Genomic DNA, 16049 nt, shown 5'->3' with positions numbered 1-16049 from the left:
TAGTCACAGACCCAAAAAACAAAACCGTAACAAACCTATGGAAGAGACAGTTAACTCTACTGAGCTATCAGTATTGATAACATCATTTTAAGTCTTCAATTATATTTTACTTCACTGATACCAGATTTTGTATTCCTGCACTGAAAGACTGCTTCATAAATAGTTTAAGACCTCAAAATAAGTAAGGCTACATACATATGATCTCAGTAGCTAATATGGAAAAGGAAACAACTAGAAAGATAGATAGATTGATTGACTGATTGACACAGTCTCGCTATGCAGCCCAGGCTGGCCTCAAAATCACAGGGATCCTCCTGCCTCAGTCTCCCTAGTGCTAGGATTACAGGGATGCACCACCACACCCAGCTTGAAAAGAAATTTTAGATTCAGCATACTAATATACAGTCTGCCTTAAATCTTTCAAGACTTCTTTCAGGTTAAGTGAACATACTGCAAATTCACCAATTTCATCTAAACCAGACCTAATGGTTTAGGAAGATATCCATAGATATTAACAATCAAGATTAACTTTTCCTTGAAGATATACTTTGAAGATAAGACTGAATTGATTATATCAAACATAGCTAATACTAATTAAATCATACAGATTCCACATTTCTTTTAAACAAAGGGAAACTCATCACACTTACAATTCGCATCCTCTACTGAACAACTCAAGTGATGTAAGCCAAGTACCTTGGCAGAAACAAGTTCTGATAGTCTAGGACACTTTCAGTACTGCCAAGTTGCTCACCCTCACTTATTCCTCTACAGGGTTTCAGTAACCTCATATCTGTAACATGTCACAGGTGAACTTTTTCTGGCACCACTTCTGGCATCTACTAGTTACACTACCTAAAACAGTAGTACCCATTGTAATATAATCTAATCTTGTGGTTTTAAAATCAAAATAGCTAGGTTGCTAAAGCACGATCTATATTCTACCCACCAGTATAGGAAGAATAAGTACATATTCCCATTACTGGAGGGCTGGGGATTTAGCTCAGTGGTTCTGCCACCTGCCTTGTAAAGGTAAGGTCCCAAGTTCGATCCCCATTACCAAAAAAACAAAACAAAACAAACCTACACTCATTACTGGACACAGTTCCCACAACCCTGAGTAACACGTGCTGCTCTCTATTACAGTTTCCTGGACACCGCCCCCCTCCACAGAAGGAGGATGGCACAGCTGCTTAGATGAATTATAAGAACCAAGTTTCATAGCAGCACAGTTTGTAATAGCTAAAACTTGGAAACAGCCCAAATGCCCATCAACTGGAGACTGGATAAAGAAAACGTGTTTTTTTTATATAATGGAGTACTACTCAGCCATAAAAAATGAGAAATTAGAGACATTTATAGCTAAGTGGATGAACATTGAGGTGATACTCTTAAGTGAAATAAATAGGACACACATGAATAAATACCGAATAGTTTCTCTGGTGTGAGAAACAAAGTGTAAATAAGGACTAAATGTATAACAGGTAATGTGAAATAGGAAGAAAAGGGGCAAAGGGGAAGGAAGTGGGAGGGCTAGGGGAAAGGATAGAAGGGAATGGGATTAATATGAGAAAATGGAAAAATAGGAACAAAATCTTTGTAAATAGGGAGGACTGGAGGGGTTGGAGGGCTGAGCAAGGGTGAAAAAATAAGAACCAAGAGAGACTATGTAAAGGTGCAAATTTCCAATGATGAATGTCATTATATTGTATACCTAAAATGTACCAATGATTAGAATGAATAATCGATAATGTAAAATAGGAAGAAAAGGTCCAAAGGGGTAGGGGTAGTGGGAGGCACAGGGGAAAGGAAAGAAGGGAAAGGAAAAATGATGAGAAATGGAAAAAATGGAAATAAAGTCTTTGTAAATAGGGAAGGGTGGAGGGCGTGAAGGGAGGGCTAGGAATGGGGAAAAAATAAGAACCAAAATGCATTATGTAAAGGTACAATTCCCAATGAGAAATGTAATTGTGTTGTATACCTACAATGTACCAATAAAAGAATTTAATAATAATAATAAAAAAAGAACCAAGTGTACTGTGGGATTAAGTCCTCTATATAAAAGTGATCAGTTAAGGCACTTGGTTCGATACCCAACACCACAAACAAAGGAAGGAGCAGCCAGATCATCTAATGATGACATCATGAAATACAGTTGAGAGTAAAAGATTAAGCATAAGAAGTATTTATATTTGTAGGTTAACAAAGGACAACAGATAACCTTTCTTTTGTTGTTTTTTGAGACAGGGTCCTGACAGGTAGGTCAGGCTGGCAAACTAATGGTCCTCTTCCCTCAGGCCTCCAAAGTGCTAAGATTTTTGGTTGTACCACACAGTGGCATACTTTTTATTAACAAAATAAATATTCATAATAACTACACTTGAATCACATCATCTGTATACTCTTTTAGGTAGACTAAAATATTATAAATCTTTTCTGTGGTACATGCCTGTAATCCCACCACTCGGTAGGATTGTGAATTCGAGCTCATGTTGGATTACTACATAGGAAGTGCCAGGCCAGCCTCACTACAGAGTGAGACTCTGTCTCAAAAAATAAAAAATAAAGGGCCAGGGATTTACTTAGTAGTTCTGCTGCCTGCCTCACAAGCGCAAGGTCCTGAGCTTGATCCCCGGTAGCCCCCCAAAATAAATAAAATAACTAAATAAAATCTAATTGAACAAAGTAGATAAATAGCACCGTACAGTTCTCAGACTGATCAGCTGTATACATTTTCTAAAAAAATATACATGGTACATATACACACAATGAACAAAAATAGCTATTGGTAGAATAAGGTTTCAGCATACTCATTTAATTAGAATTTTAAGAATTTCTACATGGTTAGAGTTCTTACAAAACAGGTAACACAAATCCTTAGGATTTCAAGAGGAAAATATACAATTTTACATGAGTACTTGCTTAACAGAGAAAGGACTTTGTCACTGTTTAGTTTAAAACACAAATGCTATCAAAGTACTTTTAATTCCACAAAAGATAAAAGAATACTAAAATATCGTAACTTTGGTAAACTGTGACATTGACTCTAAACTGTTTGGTGACTTAAGGGTGGGGAAAAAAGATTAATATGTGGTATCATACTTTAAATTTTCTAATATGACAAAACACATGAATTAATCTGTGATGAAAACTTTACATAGAACCAATCAGTATGAAAACTGTATTACTTTTGTGATGGAGGAATTGTACCTTCAAACATATTTGTACAAAGAATACAGGATGTTTTGAATCCTGGGCAATTATAGAAGTCAAGGGCTCCCCCACCTCTCCCACCTTTGGTTTTATGAGAAAGGGTCTCACTATGTAGTTGTTTTAAAAAACTCACTGTGTAGCCCAGGCTGACCTAGAATTCTCCACAATCCTCCTGCTTCAGCCTCCAAGTGCTGGGGCTACAGGTGTGCACCAGCATGACTGCTATAATCCCAGCACTTGGGAGGCTGAGGCAGAAGGATCGCCCCAAGTTTGAGGACAGCTTGGGCTCTACAGTGAGTTCAAAACCAGCTTGAACTACACAGCAAGAACCTGTCTCAAAAAACAAAAACAAACACACAACAACAAAAAGAAAAATATTAACCTGTACCTAAATTGTATTAACCTTAAGGGATAGTTGTTTTGAAGAGAGTCCAATTTTTTAAAGATAGGATGGAAAACACCTATCTGGCCCCAATATCCAAAAAAATTCCTCAAGCATCAATTTATTCACTTAGAAGTAAATCAAAATAATTTAGGTGATACACATCTGTAATCCCAGCACATAGGAGGCTGAGGAAGGAGGACAGCGGCAAGTTTGAGAGGAGCCTGGGTTACATTTTGAGTTCAAGGCAAGGCCAGCCAGCCTGAACTACACAGAAAGACCCCGTCTCAAAAAACCAAAGAGAAAAGAAAAAATAAAAATGTCAATATGAAACAGGTACAGCAATTTACTAAAATTACAAGCAGAAATAAAGTGATTTTTAAGTCTATAGTTTAATTTTGTTTTGTGACAATTTGTAAGCAATTTGTAAAAAAGAATCAGTCATTTCTCAAAGGATGAACACCACAACCATTAATTTTGGACTGATCAAAACAATCAAATTCTAACATGTAATTTATTTTTCAAATGCTTAAAACCAGAAAAGACTATATATTTGCTTCTCTTAACAGGTCATATTTTTCACAGAATGATCTAACTGGAAATTCCCTAAGTTGTTACAAAGAAAAGTTACAACTAATACACAGAATTTCAGTTTTGCTTAGTGACTATTTTCTAACACAATACATACTACAATTGACCTTTATAAAAAAAATAAAGATAGGACAATTACCTGCAAAAAGATCTTCTCTGTCATCATCCAGTACAACTTCTGACGGTTTTGGGCCATTGGAGTTTGCACTAATATCCTCTGTAGGAAGACTAGCTGGTTCTGGAGATGATGGACTTGACTATTAAAAAGAATAACAGGTAATGGATTAGGATATCTATCTGTTATAATTATGTCACTATACACTTCCGAAAGAACATTCTCTTGGTAAGAAGAGAAAGAGCAGTTATTCATATTATTTCATGACTGGCTCTAAAACATAACTTTTACTTTTCTTCTTTTTCAACAAAAAGTCATTTAAGATTTCATAAAGAAATCTTTTCTAGTCATTCCTTTAGAGGTACTAATTTGTCATGTCAAGATATAATTAACAACCCTAAATTTAATGGTTTATCTAGTCATATACAATGGAATGAAAAAGAACCAATGTTTTTGTTTTTGTTATTAACATGTCTTTTTTACGGTAGAGGCAGATATATCCAAATGTCTAAATTTCACACAATTCAACAGATATGGAAAACAAGTGATTGTAATAATACTCCTATCAGTAATATATAAAAAATTGTTGCCCTGTAACAGAAACAGCAAATCTTTTAGAGCTTTCAATGATAACAAATGGGCCACTGTGGCACGCATGCCACAGGTTTGCCACTGCTGATCTATATCCCTTATCAGCACTTTGATACATTCCACCTTTTTCATGTTAGCTTCTCTGTGTGGCTTGCCTTTCTACTACTGTCTTCATAAGACTTGACTACAGAAGATCTTAATTTGGTAAGGTCACATTATCAAATTTTTCTTTTATGGTTACACTTTTGTACAACCAGTATCTCCCTCAATCCCCAGGCCCTGTGGTGGCAATCAATCCCAGGGCCTTTGAACCACACCTTCAACCCCTGAATAATCTTTTTATGTCCCTCTGATTTAGTAAGATTTTTCTCAGCCTGAACTACATAGAGATTCTGTCTTTAAAAATTAAAAAAAAAAAAAAAAAATCAAAGAACTACTGCCGGGGGCAGTGATGCATGCCCATAGCCTCAGCATTAGGGAGGCTGAGGCAAAAGGGTGGTGTATTTAGGACAGCCTGAATAAAGCTGGAGGAATGACACTACCTGACTTGAAGGTTTACCATAAGGCTGCAGTAATAAGGACAATGTGGTAACCGGCAGAAGAAGAGACAAACAGATCAAGGGAATAGGACAGAGAGCCCCAAAACAGACTCATGTAAGGTGAGTCAACCATCTTTGATGAAGAACCAAAGGCAAAACAATGGAAGGAAAAGTATTTTTGATAGTCTGGACAAATTGGATATCTACATACAAAAATATGACCTAGAAAATGAATCTAGAAATAGACATTACACCTTTCACAAAAATTAACTCAAAACAGATCACACATCTAAATGTAAAACAAAAACAAAAAAATGAAGATAGCATAATCTAGATGATCGTGGGTTTGGCTATATTTTAGATACAACATAGGCATTAGTAAAGAATTAAAGAACTGGTAAGTGAGATTCATGAGAATTAGAAAATTTTGCTCTGTGACGGAGGTTCTGCTGAGCTGGTTCTGAAGGCATTTGTCTATAATCTTAGCACTCTGGGGAGCTGAGGCAGGAAGATGGAAAGTTCAAGTCCAGCCTGGACCAACTTAGCAAGACCTGTCTCAAAGTACAAAATAAAAAAGGGCTGAGGATGTAGTTTAGAGGAAAAGCCCTGGGTTCAACCTTTAGTACTACCAAAAAAAAGGAGAGAAAGAGAATAAAAAGGAAGTCATAGACTTGGAGAAAATGTTTTACAAGACACATGATAAATGCCAGATATAGTGGCACACACTTGTAGTCTCACCACTCAAGAGGCTGAGGCAAGAAAGTCACTGTGAATTCAAGGCCTTGTCTCAAAATAAAAACTATGGGCTGGGGATTTATCTCAGTGGTTCCGGCACCTGCCTCGTAAGCGCAAGGTCCCAAGTTTGATCCCTGGTACCAAAAAACAAAAAACAATAACAAAAAAAAAACTAAAAAAGGGATGGGACCGTAGCACAGTGTGAAGGCCCTGGGTTCAATCCCCACATACCCACAGATATACAATGGCATATAAACATATGAAAAAATGTTCTACATTATGTGTCATCAGGCAAATAAATGCAAAGTAAAACAGTGAGGCACCACTACACATCTATCAAAATGGCCAAAATCCAGAACACATTTGGTATTTGACAATACCAAATGCTGAATGCGGAACAACAGGAACTCTCAATCATTGCTGGTAGAAATGCAAAGTGGTATAGCCACTTTAGAACACGGTTTGGCAGTTTCTTTTACTAAATATCCTCTTACTATGTGACTTAGCAATCCTTTAGTATTTACCCAAAAGAAACAAAAATATATGTCCACACAACCATATGCACAGGAATGTTTACAGCAGCTTCACTCACAATAACTAAAAAACTTAGGAAATGACCAACATGTCCTTCAGTAGGCGAATGGCTAAATAAGCTCTGATACCTCAAGACAATGGAATATTATTCAGTGCTAATAATAAAGGAGCCATCAACATAATAAAGGACGTGTGCAGAATGCATACCTGCAATCCCAGAACTCTGGGAGGTTTCCAACTGTATGAATGGAACTGTGCAACAAGCCAAAGCGTGAATCAATAAAAAGGTCACTGGCTGCTGAGGGGCAGGGGGAGGAGGACTGAAGAGGCAGAGCTAAGAGCATTTTTAGGACAATGAAACACTCTGCACGCTGGACACATCATTACACATTCTCGCAAACACAGAACATACAGACCAACAATGAACCTTTATGTAAATTCATCAATTGAAATACATGTACCTCTGGTGGAGGATACTCATAACAGGACAGGTTATTAATTTTTAGGGGTTTTGGGAAATCTGTGGCTTCTACTTAATTTTGCTATGCATCTCAAAGTACCTTAAAAGATAAAGTCTATTTTACAATAGTTTTGGACACAAAATTATTTATAATGAACATTACAGGAGAAAAGTAGATAGCTACATACATAATCCAACTTCCTAAAATATTCATTAAAAATTAGTACTACTGGGGCCAAAGATGTAGCTCAGTGGTTCTGCTGCCTGCCTTGAAAGTGCAAGGTCTTGAGTTCGATCCCTGGTATCAAAAAAAAAATTAATATTACTTTCTATTTCTTCTTTGTCCTTCTAGAAACTGAGACATATTTGTATCGAGTAAGATAGAGGCACTAAATTTTCCATATAACTTGTAGGTTCAACTTCATTTAAAGTAACTTTTGGGCCGGGGATTTTAGCTCAGTGGTTTCCCTGCCTGCTGTGCAAGTGCAGGGACCTGAGTTCGAAACCTGGTACCAAAAAAAAAAAACTAAAGTAACTTTTATCTCCAAAACTTCCTGAGGATCAGAGATCTGTATTTAATTCTACCTGCACACTAACCTGGCTATGGTTACATAATGAAATTTCCTTGGGTACTAATTTTCATGTCTATAAATGAATGCATCATATAATTGGTATTTTTTTAGGTTTCTATTTTAGTATTTTATAATTTCAAAATTTAGAGTCAGCTAAATTGACTTCCTTTTCCTCTTCTAAACCTTGCTTGTCATTACCTTTGATAGAGAAATAAATCTTGAGAGAAACAAAACAGAAACTTAAAAAAAAAAGTTAATCTCAATTTGTTGCTATAGTACTACATAAATGAACTTGTGGCTGTCTTTTTGTATTATACTAAAGGGAAACTGAGTACAACCAATTCTACGGGGATCGTAATTGATAGGGTCCAACTTTATTTCTCTAATGATTTAAGTCAAGAGTTGTACTGTCCAGTGAGGTAACCACTAACTACATGTGGTTACTCAGCTCCTGAAATGTAACAAGTTAAAACTGAAATGTGCTACAAGTATAAAACACACTTCAGATTTTAAAAATTTAGTACAAAAACTAAATGAATTAATATATTGATTATATATTGAAGTGATACTTTAGGTAGGGTAAAATATTTTGGATATATTGAATTAAATAAAATGTATTAAGACGGGTGTGGCTCCTTCCACATACCTAATAATCTCAGCTACTCAGGAGGCTGAAGCCGGAGGATTGCAAATTTGAGGCTTATCTGAGCAAACTTCCTGAAACCCTGCCTCAAAATAAAAAGTAAAAGGGCTGGGAATGTAGCTCAATGGTAGAGTGTTTACTTGCCAAACATGTGCAAGCCCTTGGGTTCTAGCTTCAGTATAGGAAAAAAAATTACTAAAACTAATTCTGGCTGTTTCACTTTTAAAAATAAGGTTATCGTGGTGTATGGCCATTCAGGAGGTTGAGGCAGGAGAATCTTGAGTTTGAGGCCAGGCTGGACAACATAATCACACCCCATCTTAAAATAATAAAAAGTGTTGACTAAATAACTTAAAATTACATTGTCTGGCTCAGACTAGATAGCACTTGTCTAAAAGTAGATTTTGTTATACAGTATCTGTAAATAAAGAGTAGATGGTTCTTGCCTTTTAGGTGTCTTCTTGAAAAAGTTCAAGAAATTATAATACAGTGATACATAGCTACGTGTGGTGGTGCAGGCCTGTAATCCCAGCACTTGAGAGGCTGAGGGGGAGGATTGCCAGGAGTTTGAGGCCAGCCTGCGGTACATAGTGAGCTCAAGGCAAGCCTGCACTACAAAGGGAGACCCTGTCTTTCAAAAACAAAAACAACAACAAAAATAATACAGGGACATACATGTCCATGTTTATAGCAATAGAACTCACGGTATCTAAATCTTGGAAGTAGCCTATATGTCCATCAACAAACAAATGGATAAAGAAAATGGGGGATTTATACACAACAGAATTCTACTCTGCTGTAAAGGATAAACTCAAGTCATTTGTAGGAAAATGGATGTACCTTGAGACCAGAATGTTAAGTGAAATAATGTTGTGAAATAAATCAGACACACAACCTTCAATATTACATGGCTTCTCTTACATGAAAACCAAAGCATAAATAATTTAAAGAGAAAAATAAAAGACAGACATTTGGAAATAGGGAGATGGATCTTTGGCAAATAGGAATTTATCTGAATTTAAAAGAACATTCTAGAATAACTGAGATTAGAATGAAAACTAGCAAATGTTTGAGAATGGGGGCAGAATAACAAACTACTAATCTAGGTTTAAAATTTTTTTGTAAGGGAGAAGCTTATCTTGGCTCATGCAGATAACTAGGGTTAGGCTAAGATAAACCAGGAATAGTAGTGGGGGTGGATTCGGAAGCCATGAATTGATTAAAGAGCTTCATGATTCAGGAGTGGTGGTACAGGCCTGGCCTGTGATCCCAGTACTCAGATCCCGTGAGTTCAAGGCCAGCCTGCACTAGTGAGACTGTCTCAAAAAACTTAAAAAAAAAAAAAACCTAAAAGAAAAAAATGTACAATAGATATTTCCTTTTGGGCTAGTACCATCTAAATTATTTTATTTTGGGAGCTCTTGGTATGTAATAAGATGACAAGCCAGATATGGCGATGCACACCTGTAATTCCAACTACTCAGGAGATTGTGATCAGGCAGGAAGATCAAGTTCACAGCCAACTTGGGCAACTTAGCAAGACTATCTCAAAACAAAAAAAGGCAGGATGTAGCTCAGTGGTAGAACACTTGCCTAGCATGTGCAAAACCCTTGCATTCAATATTCGGTATGGGGGTGGAGGTGGACAGAAATGATGGACAGCAGGGAAGGATCTGAAATAAACTATTCAGAGACTGCCCAGTTTCTTATTGATTCTGAGTTCTCTGACATTTTTCTAACATTTCTTTTACATGAACTAGTCAGTTTGTTGTTTGCAACTAAAACCCTTATCCATGAATCCCCTATTAAATAACTGTTGTTCAAGAGCCTCTGTACATGTTAAACCACCCGATTTGGGCTGCTTTTCTCTCCTCTCTGCCTGTTACTTCTAAGCACCTCAGCACTTTTATTCTTAGGAAATTCTTTTCTAAGCCAACCAAACTATACGCTTTCATTCTACTCTTTACTCTCTCCCAATTTAAGCACAATTCACCAATTTTCAATATTCTGCCTAAATACTACTAATATTTACTATTCATTTATGTGAAACTTTCAAATATCCACTTAAGAAAACCTATTCAATTAAGCACTGCCAAATGCCAGATTCTAATATGGAAATGGGGATGAACAGAAAAACAAGCCTACCTTAATCTAAAACACTACTTTGGCTACTACAGTATTTATAATATCCTTCCTAGTTAACCCTTATTCCAAACAGCTAAAGAAAAGGTACTTAATATCTGCTAACCATTATTTAAGTTAACCAAATACTCTTTTTAACAATAAAATGTACTTGAGACTTTAATCATGAAACATAAAATAATACCTATTTTGCTTTGCAATATACACATATGCATGGCTGCATGTATGGGCATGCACACATGTGTGCACACACACAGACACACACAAACACAAACACAAACACACTTCTCTCTCTCATTCCCCAGCTTGTATGTTTGGCCTGTAGACAAAAAGATGAAAAGAGAGGAGAGGAACCCCCTCAGCTCAAGTGAGGGCCATGGAGGGAGCTACTCCAAGTGCTTCAGCCTAGTCAGCATGAGGAACACAATGGATGGGTTCTGACTGTGCCTGGTGAAATGAGTGGCGGCTGGCATTGCCGGAGGCGTTAGGACAGAGGGGCTCTTGCATGTGCACCAGCTGTTTTATGTCGGCCCACCACTGAGCGCCTGGGGGCTGTCGCTACTTCTGCTCCCCATGAGGACCTCGAGCAGCTGACGCTACCCAGGGGTCACCAGATGAGGGCCTTGACCTGACAGGGTCAGGCCCAGCTCAGCCAGACCTCTCTTAGCCTCCCACCTCTCCTGCCTCCGCCCTGCAGCCACCCTGAGTCAGTGCCAGTGAAAAACACAGAGATGGCCACTCGTCCTTCCTCCAAGGCTTTCTGCCAGAAGTGGGCCTGAGCAAAAGCAAAGATTTCATTTTAAATCTTCACTGATGTTTGAGGTTTATGACTATTGCACAGGACTGCATGTTTTCTTTACAGACATTTTTGTGATTCACTGTGACCAGAGGTCTTTTCGTGATCTCAGAATGACCTGAAAAGTCAAAGCGTTTCACCAAGTGATGAGCGAAGAACTTGTCCCACAGAACACTTTTGACCAAGCAGCACGGTAAGAGGATAATGTTACTTGGGCTGGCAGTTCAGCTATGTGGTGGAACACTTGCCTAACATGCAAAAATAAATAAATGAACAAAAACTGCAATAAATAAATAAATAAATACAATTCTAAAAAAAAAGAGAAAAGATGAAAAGCCGTATCACTACTGTCAAGAAGCTTAATAGTTCAATGGGAAAATACACATATATTAAGCATTAGAGTTAACAACTGGTGTAATAAAGCCACATATAAAGTAGTGCTTTTTTTCTTTTTACAGTACTTAGGCCTGACCTCTGGGCCTTGTACATACTAAGCCAAGTGCTCTACCACTGAATTATATCCCTAGTCATTTTGGCAGAAGGGGCAAGTATTGGGGATTGGATCCAAGGCCTTTGCACTGAGCTACACCCTAGCCAAACAAGGTCTTACTAAGTAGCCAAGCTGGGCTTGAACTTGTATTTCCTAAATTGACACACTGAGGAAGAACCAGATGGCAAATGGAGGCCATGTGGTCTTTGTCACAACTATTCAACTCTCCTAGCCACAGACAAAGGTAAACAAATCAATATGACAGTGTTCCAGTAAGACTCTTACAAAAAGGTATCAGGTCAGATTTGGTATACAAACCACAGTTCACAGTTTGACAAACCCTGCCCCATATCACCACTCCCTCCTCACCTGACCCAGAAACCTAGTCATTATCCTACTTCCCCCTCATCACTCACATCTTCCATGTCTAGCCAATCAACAATTCTCATTTTTTTCAACCCCTACTGTGTTTCATTTTTATATATTCTCACTACCCACCATAACCCTAAATTTTTATTATTATTTTGGCTGAACTGAACTCTACCTTTCTCATCTTCATATATATGGGGTCTGAACCCAACCCTTGCACTGCACTAGATCTCCAGCCCTTGTTATCTTTTTGAGACAAGGTCTCACTAAGCTGCCCAGGCTGGTCTTGAACATGTGATCCTCCTGCCTTGCTGGACCTATAGGCTTTTATCATCACGCAGGGTTCCACCAGTATATTCTTCACACTACTCCAAGAAACTGTCATTACTCCGCTTGCTCATAATTCTTCACTGACTTACTAATGACTACAGCTTGAAACCTAAACTCCTGTACATACATACAAGTCTTAGACTAACCAGCTCTTTTCCACCAAGCCTCCTCAGCCTCATCTCCTGCTACATACCATTTTCCTATAATGTGTACTTTATGCTCACTGGGATAATGAAAAATTAAAGTTTTCTCATCACAGCACTGTATTCTCTCATTTTTGTGTAAAACTTGGAAACAGTGTTCAATTTTCAGCCAAAGAGTTAGGTAGACTCCAAGATGATGTATGATAATCCCTACCTCCACTTATTCATACTCTTACACAGAATTCTCTCACACTGTACTAGGAGTAGGTCTGTGTGACCAACAGCACACAGCAAAAAGGATAGCATGTCATTTCTGACACTAGTATATAAAAGACCACCTTGGGTGGTATTATATTTGCCCCTCACCCCTCAATAATCACTTTCATGTGCTCCCTTCATCCCAACTCCGCCAGATACTGAGCAGACCTATACAGACAATCAGGTGGCAAAAATCTGAAGAGCCTTCTCAAAAGCCATGTGAGTGTGCGTCTTAGAAGTGCACCCTCCTCAGTCCTCAGATGACTGAGGTTCTGGCTGACACGGCCTTGAACCAGAATACCCAGGTTAAACTGCTCCTGGATTCCCAACCCTTTGAAATGGAGTGAAATAGCTGGGTGTGGTGGCACATGCCCATAATCCCAGTGCTCAGGAGGCTGAGGCAGAAAGATCACCAAGTCTGAGGTCAGCCTGAGTTATGAGTTACACAGTGAGTTCAAAGCCAGCCTGGACTACAGAGACTGTGTGTCTCAAAAAAAAAAAAGGAAGAAGTTAAGTAATATGTGTCTTGTGCTAAATACTCGGGACATTGCGCTTGCAAGGCAGGTGGTGGCACCACTGAGCTCAATCCCCGGCCCTGTTACAGTGCAATAAATAACATACATACTTAAACACTCTCTCTATCACATGTATATATGCAAGGTAAACCCATTATAGCTCTCCTTCCTTAACAACAACTAAGATCTCTAAACAAAATACAAGAACTACCCAAGGAATCAGAAGTGAAATTCAGACAGAATGAGAAATGCAATAAGTAAATTTCCATCTCTCCTCTAACAATTTTGTCCTGAAAGTGGGCTCCAGTCACAGACCTGGACAACGGCACAAGTAGCTAAAACTTTGATAAAATCTTCACCTTTATGGACAGATGAATGAGGCAAGGGGTCACATGAGCTAAAGAGGATATGTGTATGAATATGTCTGTTTTCCCTTGATTTGCTAAAAACAGGCCCCAACATGGTGCTGCACTACAGGTGCAATTGCACAGGTAGATAAAACTCAAGAAACTCCATCTTTTTTCTGACCAAACTAAGAAACAGGAAATTTCTTGCCTGAAGAATGTGGTGACAATTCCAAAGAAAAACAAATGGATAAAAGCTCAGGATCCACCCTGAGGGGATATATGCACACCAATAGACCTACATAGCATTGGATCACTGCCCAAGTCTCAGAGTAAACTATAAGCAATGCATGCGCCCGGTCAGACACCAAGAAGCAAAGACTTTGAATTGAGACTAGAACCACTGCACACAAAAGCCTGAAGAAAATTTATAGACTGATCTTGATCACCTGACAAGAAGTCAATAATGTGCTTCCAACATTCTCCAGAAGATTAACAAGAGTCTAAAAAGAACCTAGAAAATGTGACAAAATCATAAGGAAAAGATAACAGATGCCAAAACTAAAATAACGAAAATGCTAAATGTACAGTAAAAACAAACTATGCTTTATGTTGTAAAGGTAAATACATTTGAATGAATGAAATGACAGCTCTCAGAAGAGAAACAAGCTATGAAAAATAACCAAATGAGGGCTGGGGATGTAGCTCAGTGGCACTGGAAAGCGCAAAAGCGCAAAGTCCTGAGTTCAATCCCCATACTGAGGGGAAAAAAAAGAAAGGAAGAAAGAAAAAAGCAATGTTTGAACTAAAAAAATTACCTGAAATAATTATCAAAATGTGTTCACTGATTTGAAATAAGAAAAATATAAAACATATCAATATGTATTACTATATCTGCTTAGAAATTAACATTTGTATTAAAATATGTAAAGAATTACTATGGCTTAAAAAAAAGTTCATAGGATGGGTTCAGTAAAGAATGAACAGCTCAGTGCTGCTGCTGCCTGCTTTTACAGGCGTACAGGCGGCGCAAGGTCCCAAGTTCAATTCCCGGTACAAAAAAAAAAAAAGAATGAACATGACAAAGGAAAGTGTCAGTGAATTTGAAATTAAATCTATAGAAAATATCCAATGCAACAAAGATAACACCTGAGAAAATTTGAAATAAATGAACAGAGAACCTAGGAACTTGTAAGGTAATACCAAAAAGTCTGTCATATCTTTCAAATTTCAGATGTTAGGATGAAAAGACTGCTGCAGAATACAGATAAAACTTCCTGAATTTGATGAAAGACATAACTTTATAGCTAAAAAGAGGCTTAGGAAGCCACAATGAGGATAAAATCAAATAATAACATGGCTACACACATCAAGCTGCTGAAAATGAAAGATAAATACAATTTTTAAAAATGGCTGTGTGTGGAGGCATATGCCTGTAATGCCACCACTATGTGAGGCTGAGACAGGAAGATCACTAGTTAAAGCCCAGCCTGAGCAACTCAGCCACTTAGAGAGGCTCAGTCTCAAAATAACAACTCCCAACCAATAACCATAATGCATTATTCTAGAGGGCCTGCTTTCTATTTTCACAGAATGTGTACTTTTAAAATTTGCCTAATAAACCTCTTTATTCCTCTCATGACACATCTCTAAACTTTTTCTTTTTCTTTTTTTTTTTTTTGGTATCAGAAGTCAGAAAACGTACAATTTAGTTTGTGGAGTAGGATGCATCAAGGTTCTCTATCTCCTTTTTGGTCCTCTGACACTGTGTGGTGATAAAAGCACTTAAGAGAAAAATGACACGTTAACAAGGGAAGTCCAAATAGAATTTCTGTGGATTTTTCATCAGAAATCAGGAAAGCTAGAAAATTGTGGAAGAATACTTTCAAAGTGCTGAAAGTTAGCTATCGAACCAGAAATCTGTAAACTCTGAAAATATTACTCAGGAATGAAAGTAAAATTGTTTTCATGGGTACAAAAAGAACACTCATCACCAAAAGATATGTTCCAAAAGAAATGCTAAAGTAAATTCTTTATGCTGAAGAGAAATGATATAAGAGGGAACCATGGTCAAAGGGTATGAAACAGAAATGGCAAACAGACTATAATGAATTCATATTATAACTGAATATTGGAATTATGCTAAAATCTTGGGTTGCCCACAGTTTTTTTGGAGTGGGGGGATTGAGACAGGATCTCACTATATAGTTCAGGCTGGCCTTGAATTCATATGCAGCCCAGGCTGGCCTTAAATGTACAGTGACCCTACTACTTTGGCCTCCCAAAT

At 37.7% G+C, this 16049-nt stretch overlaps 1 protein-coding gene across 2 annotated transcripts in view; it reads right to left on the bottom strand.

The window, feature by feature from the left end:
- The window catches only part of Snx2 (sorting nexin 2), a 61421-nt gene that overhangs the window by 34587 nt on the left and 10785 nt on the right, over positions 1-16049 (bottom strand). For both annotated transcript variants that reach the window (XM_087180515.1, XM_087180514.1), the window contains exon 2: positions 4326-4443. In XM_087180515.1, the coding sequence (XP_087036641.1) occupies positions 4326-4443 (118 nt within the window). The remainder of the gene's footprint in view (positions 1-4325; positions 4444-16049) is intronic.

This window comes from Heterocephalus glaber, unplaced genomic scaffold (assembly GCF_053883595.1).
Source record: "Heterocephalus glaber isolate CG9 unplaced genomic scaffold, H.glaber_assembly_v1.0 deba00001463, whole genome shotgun sequence".
NCBI classification, from domain to species: Eukaryota; Metazoa; Chordata; class Mammalia; order Rodentia; family Bathyergidae; genus Heterocephalus; species Heterocephalus glaber.
This window is presented reverse-complemented; position numbering and strand designations above follow the sequence as displayed.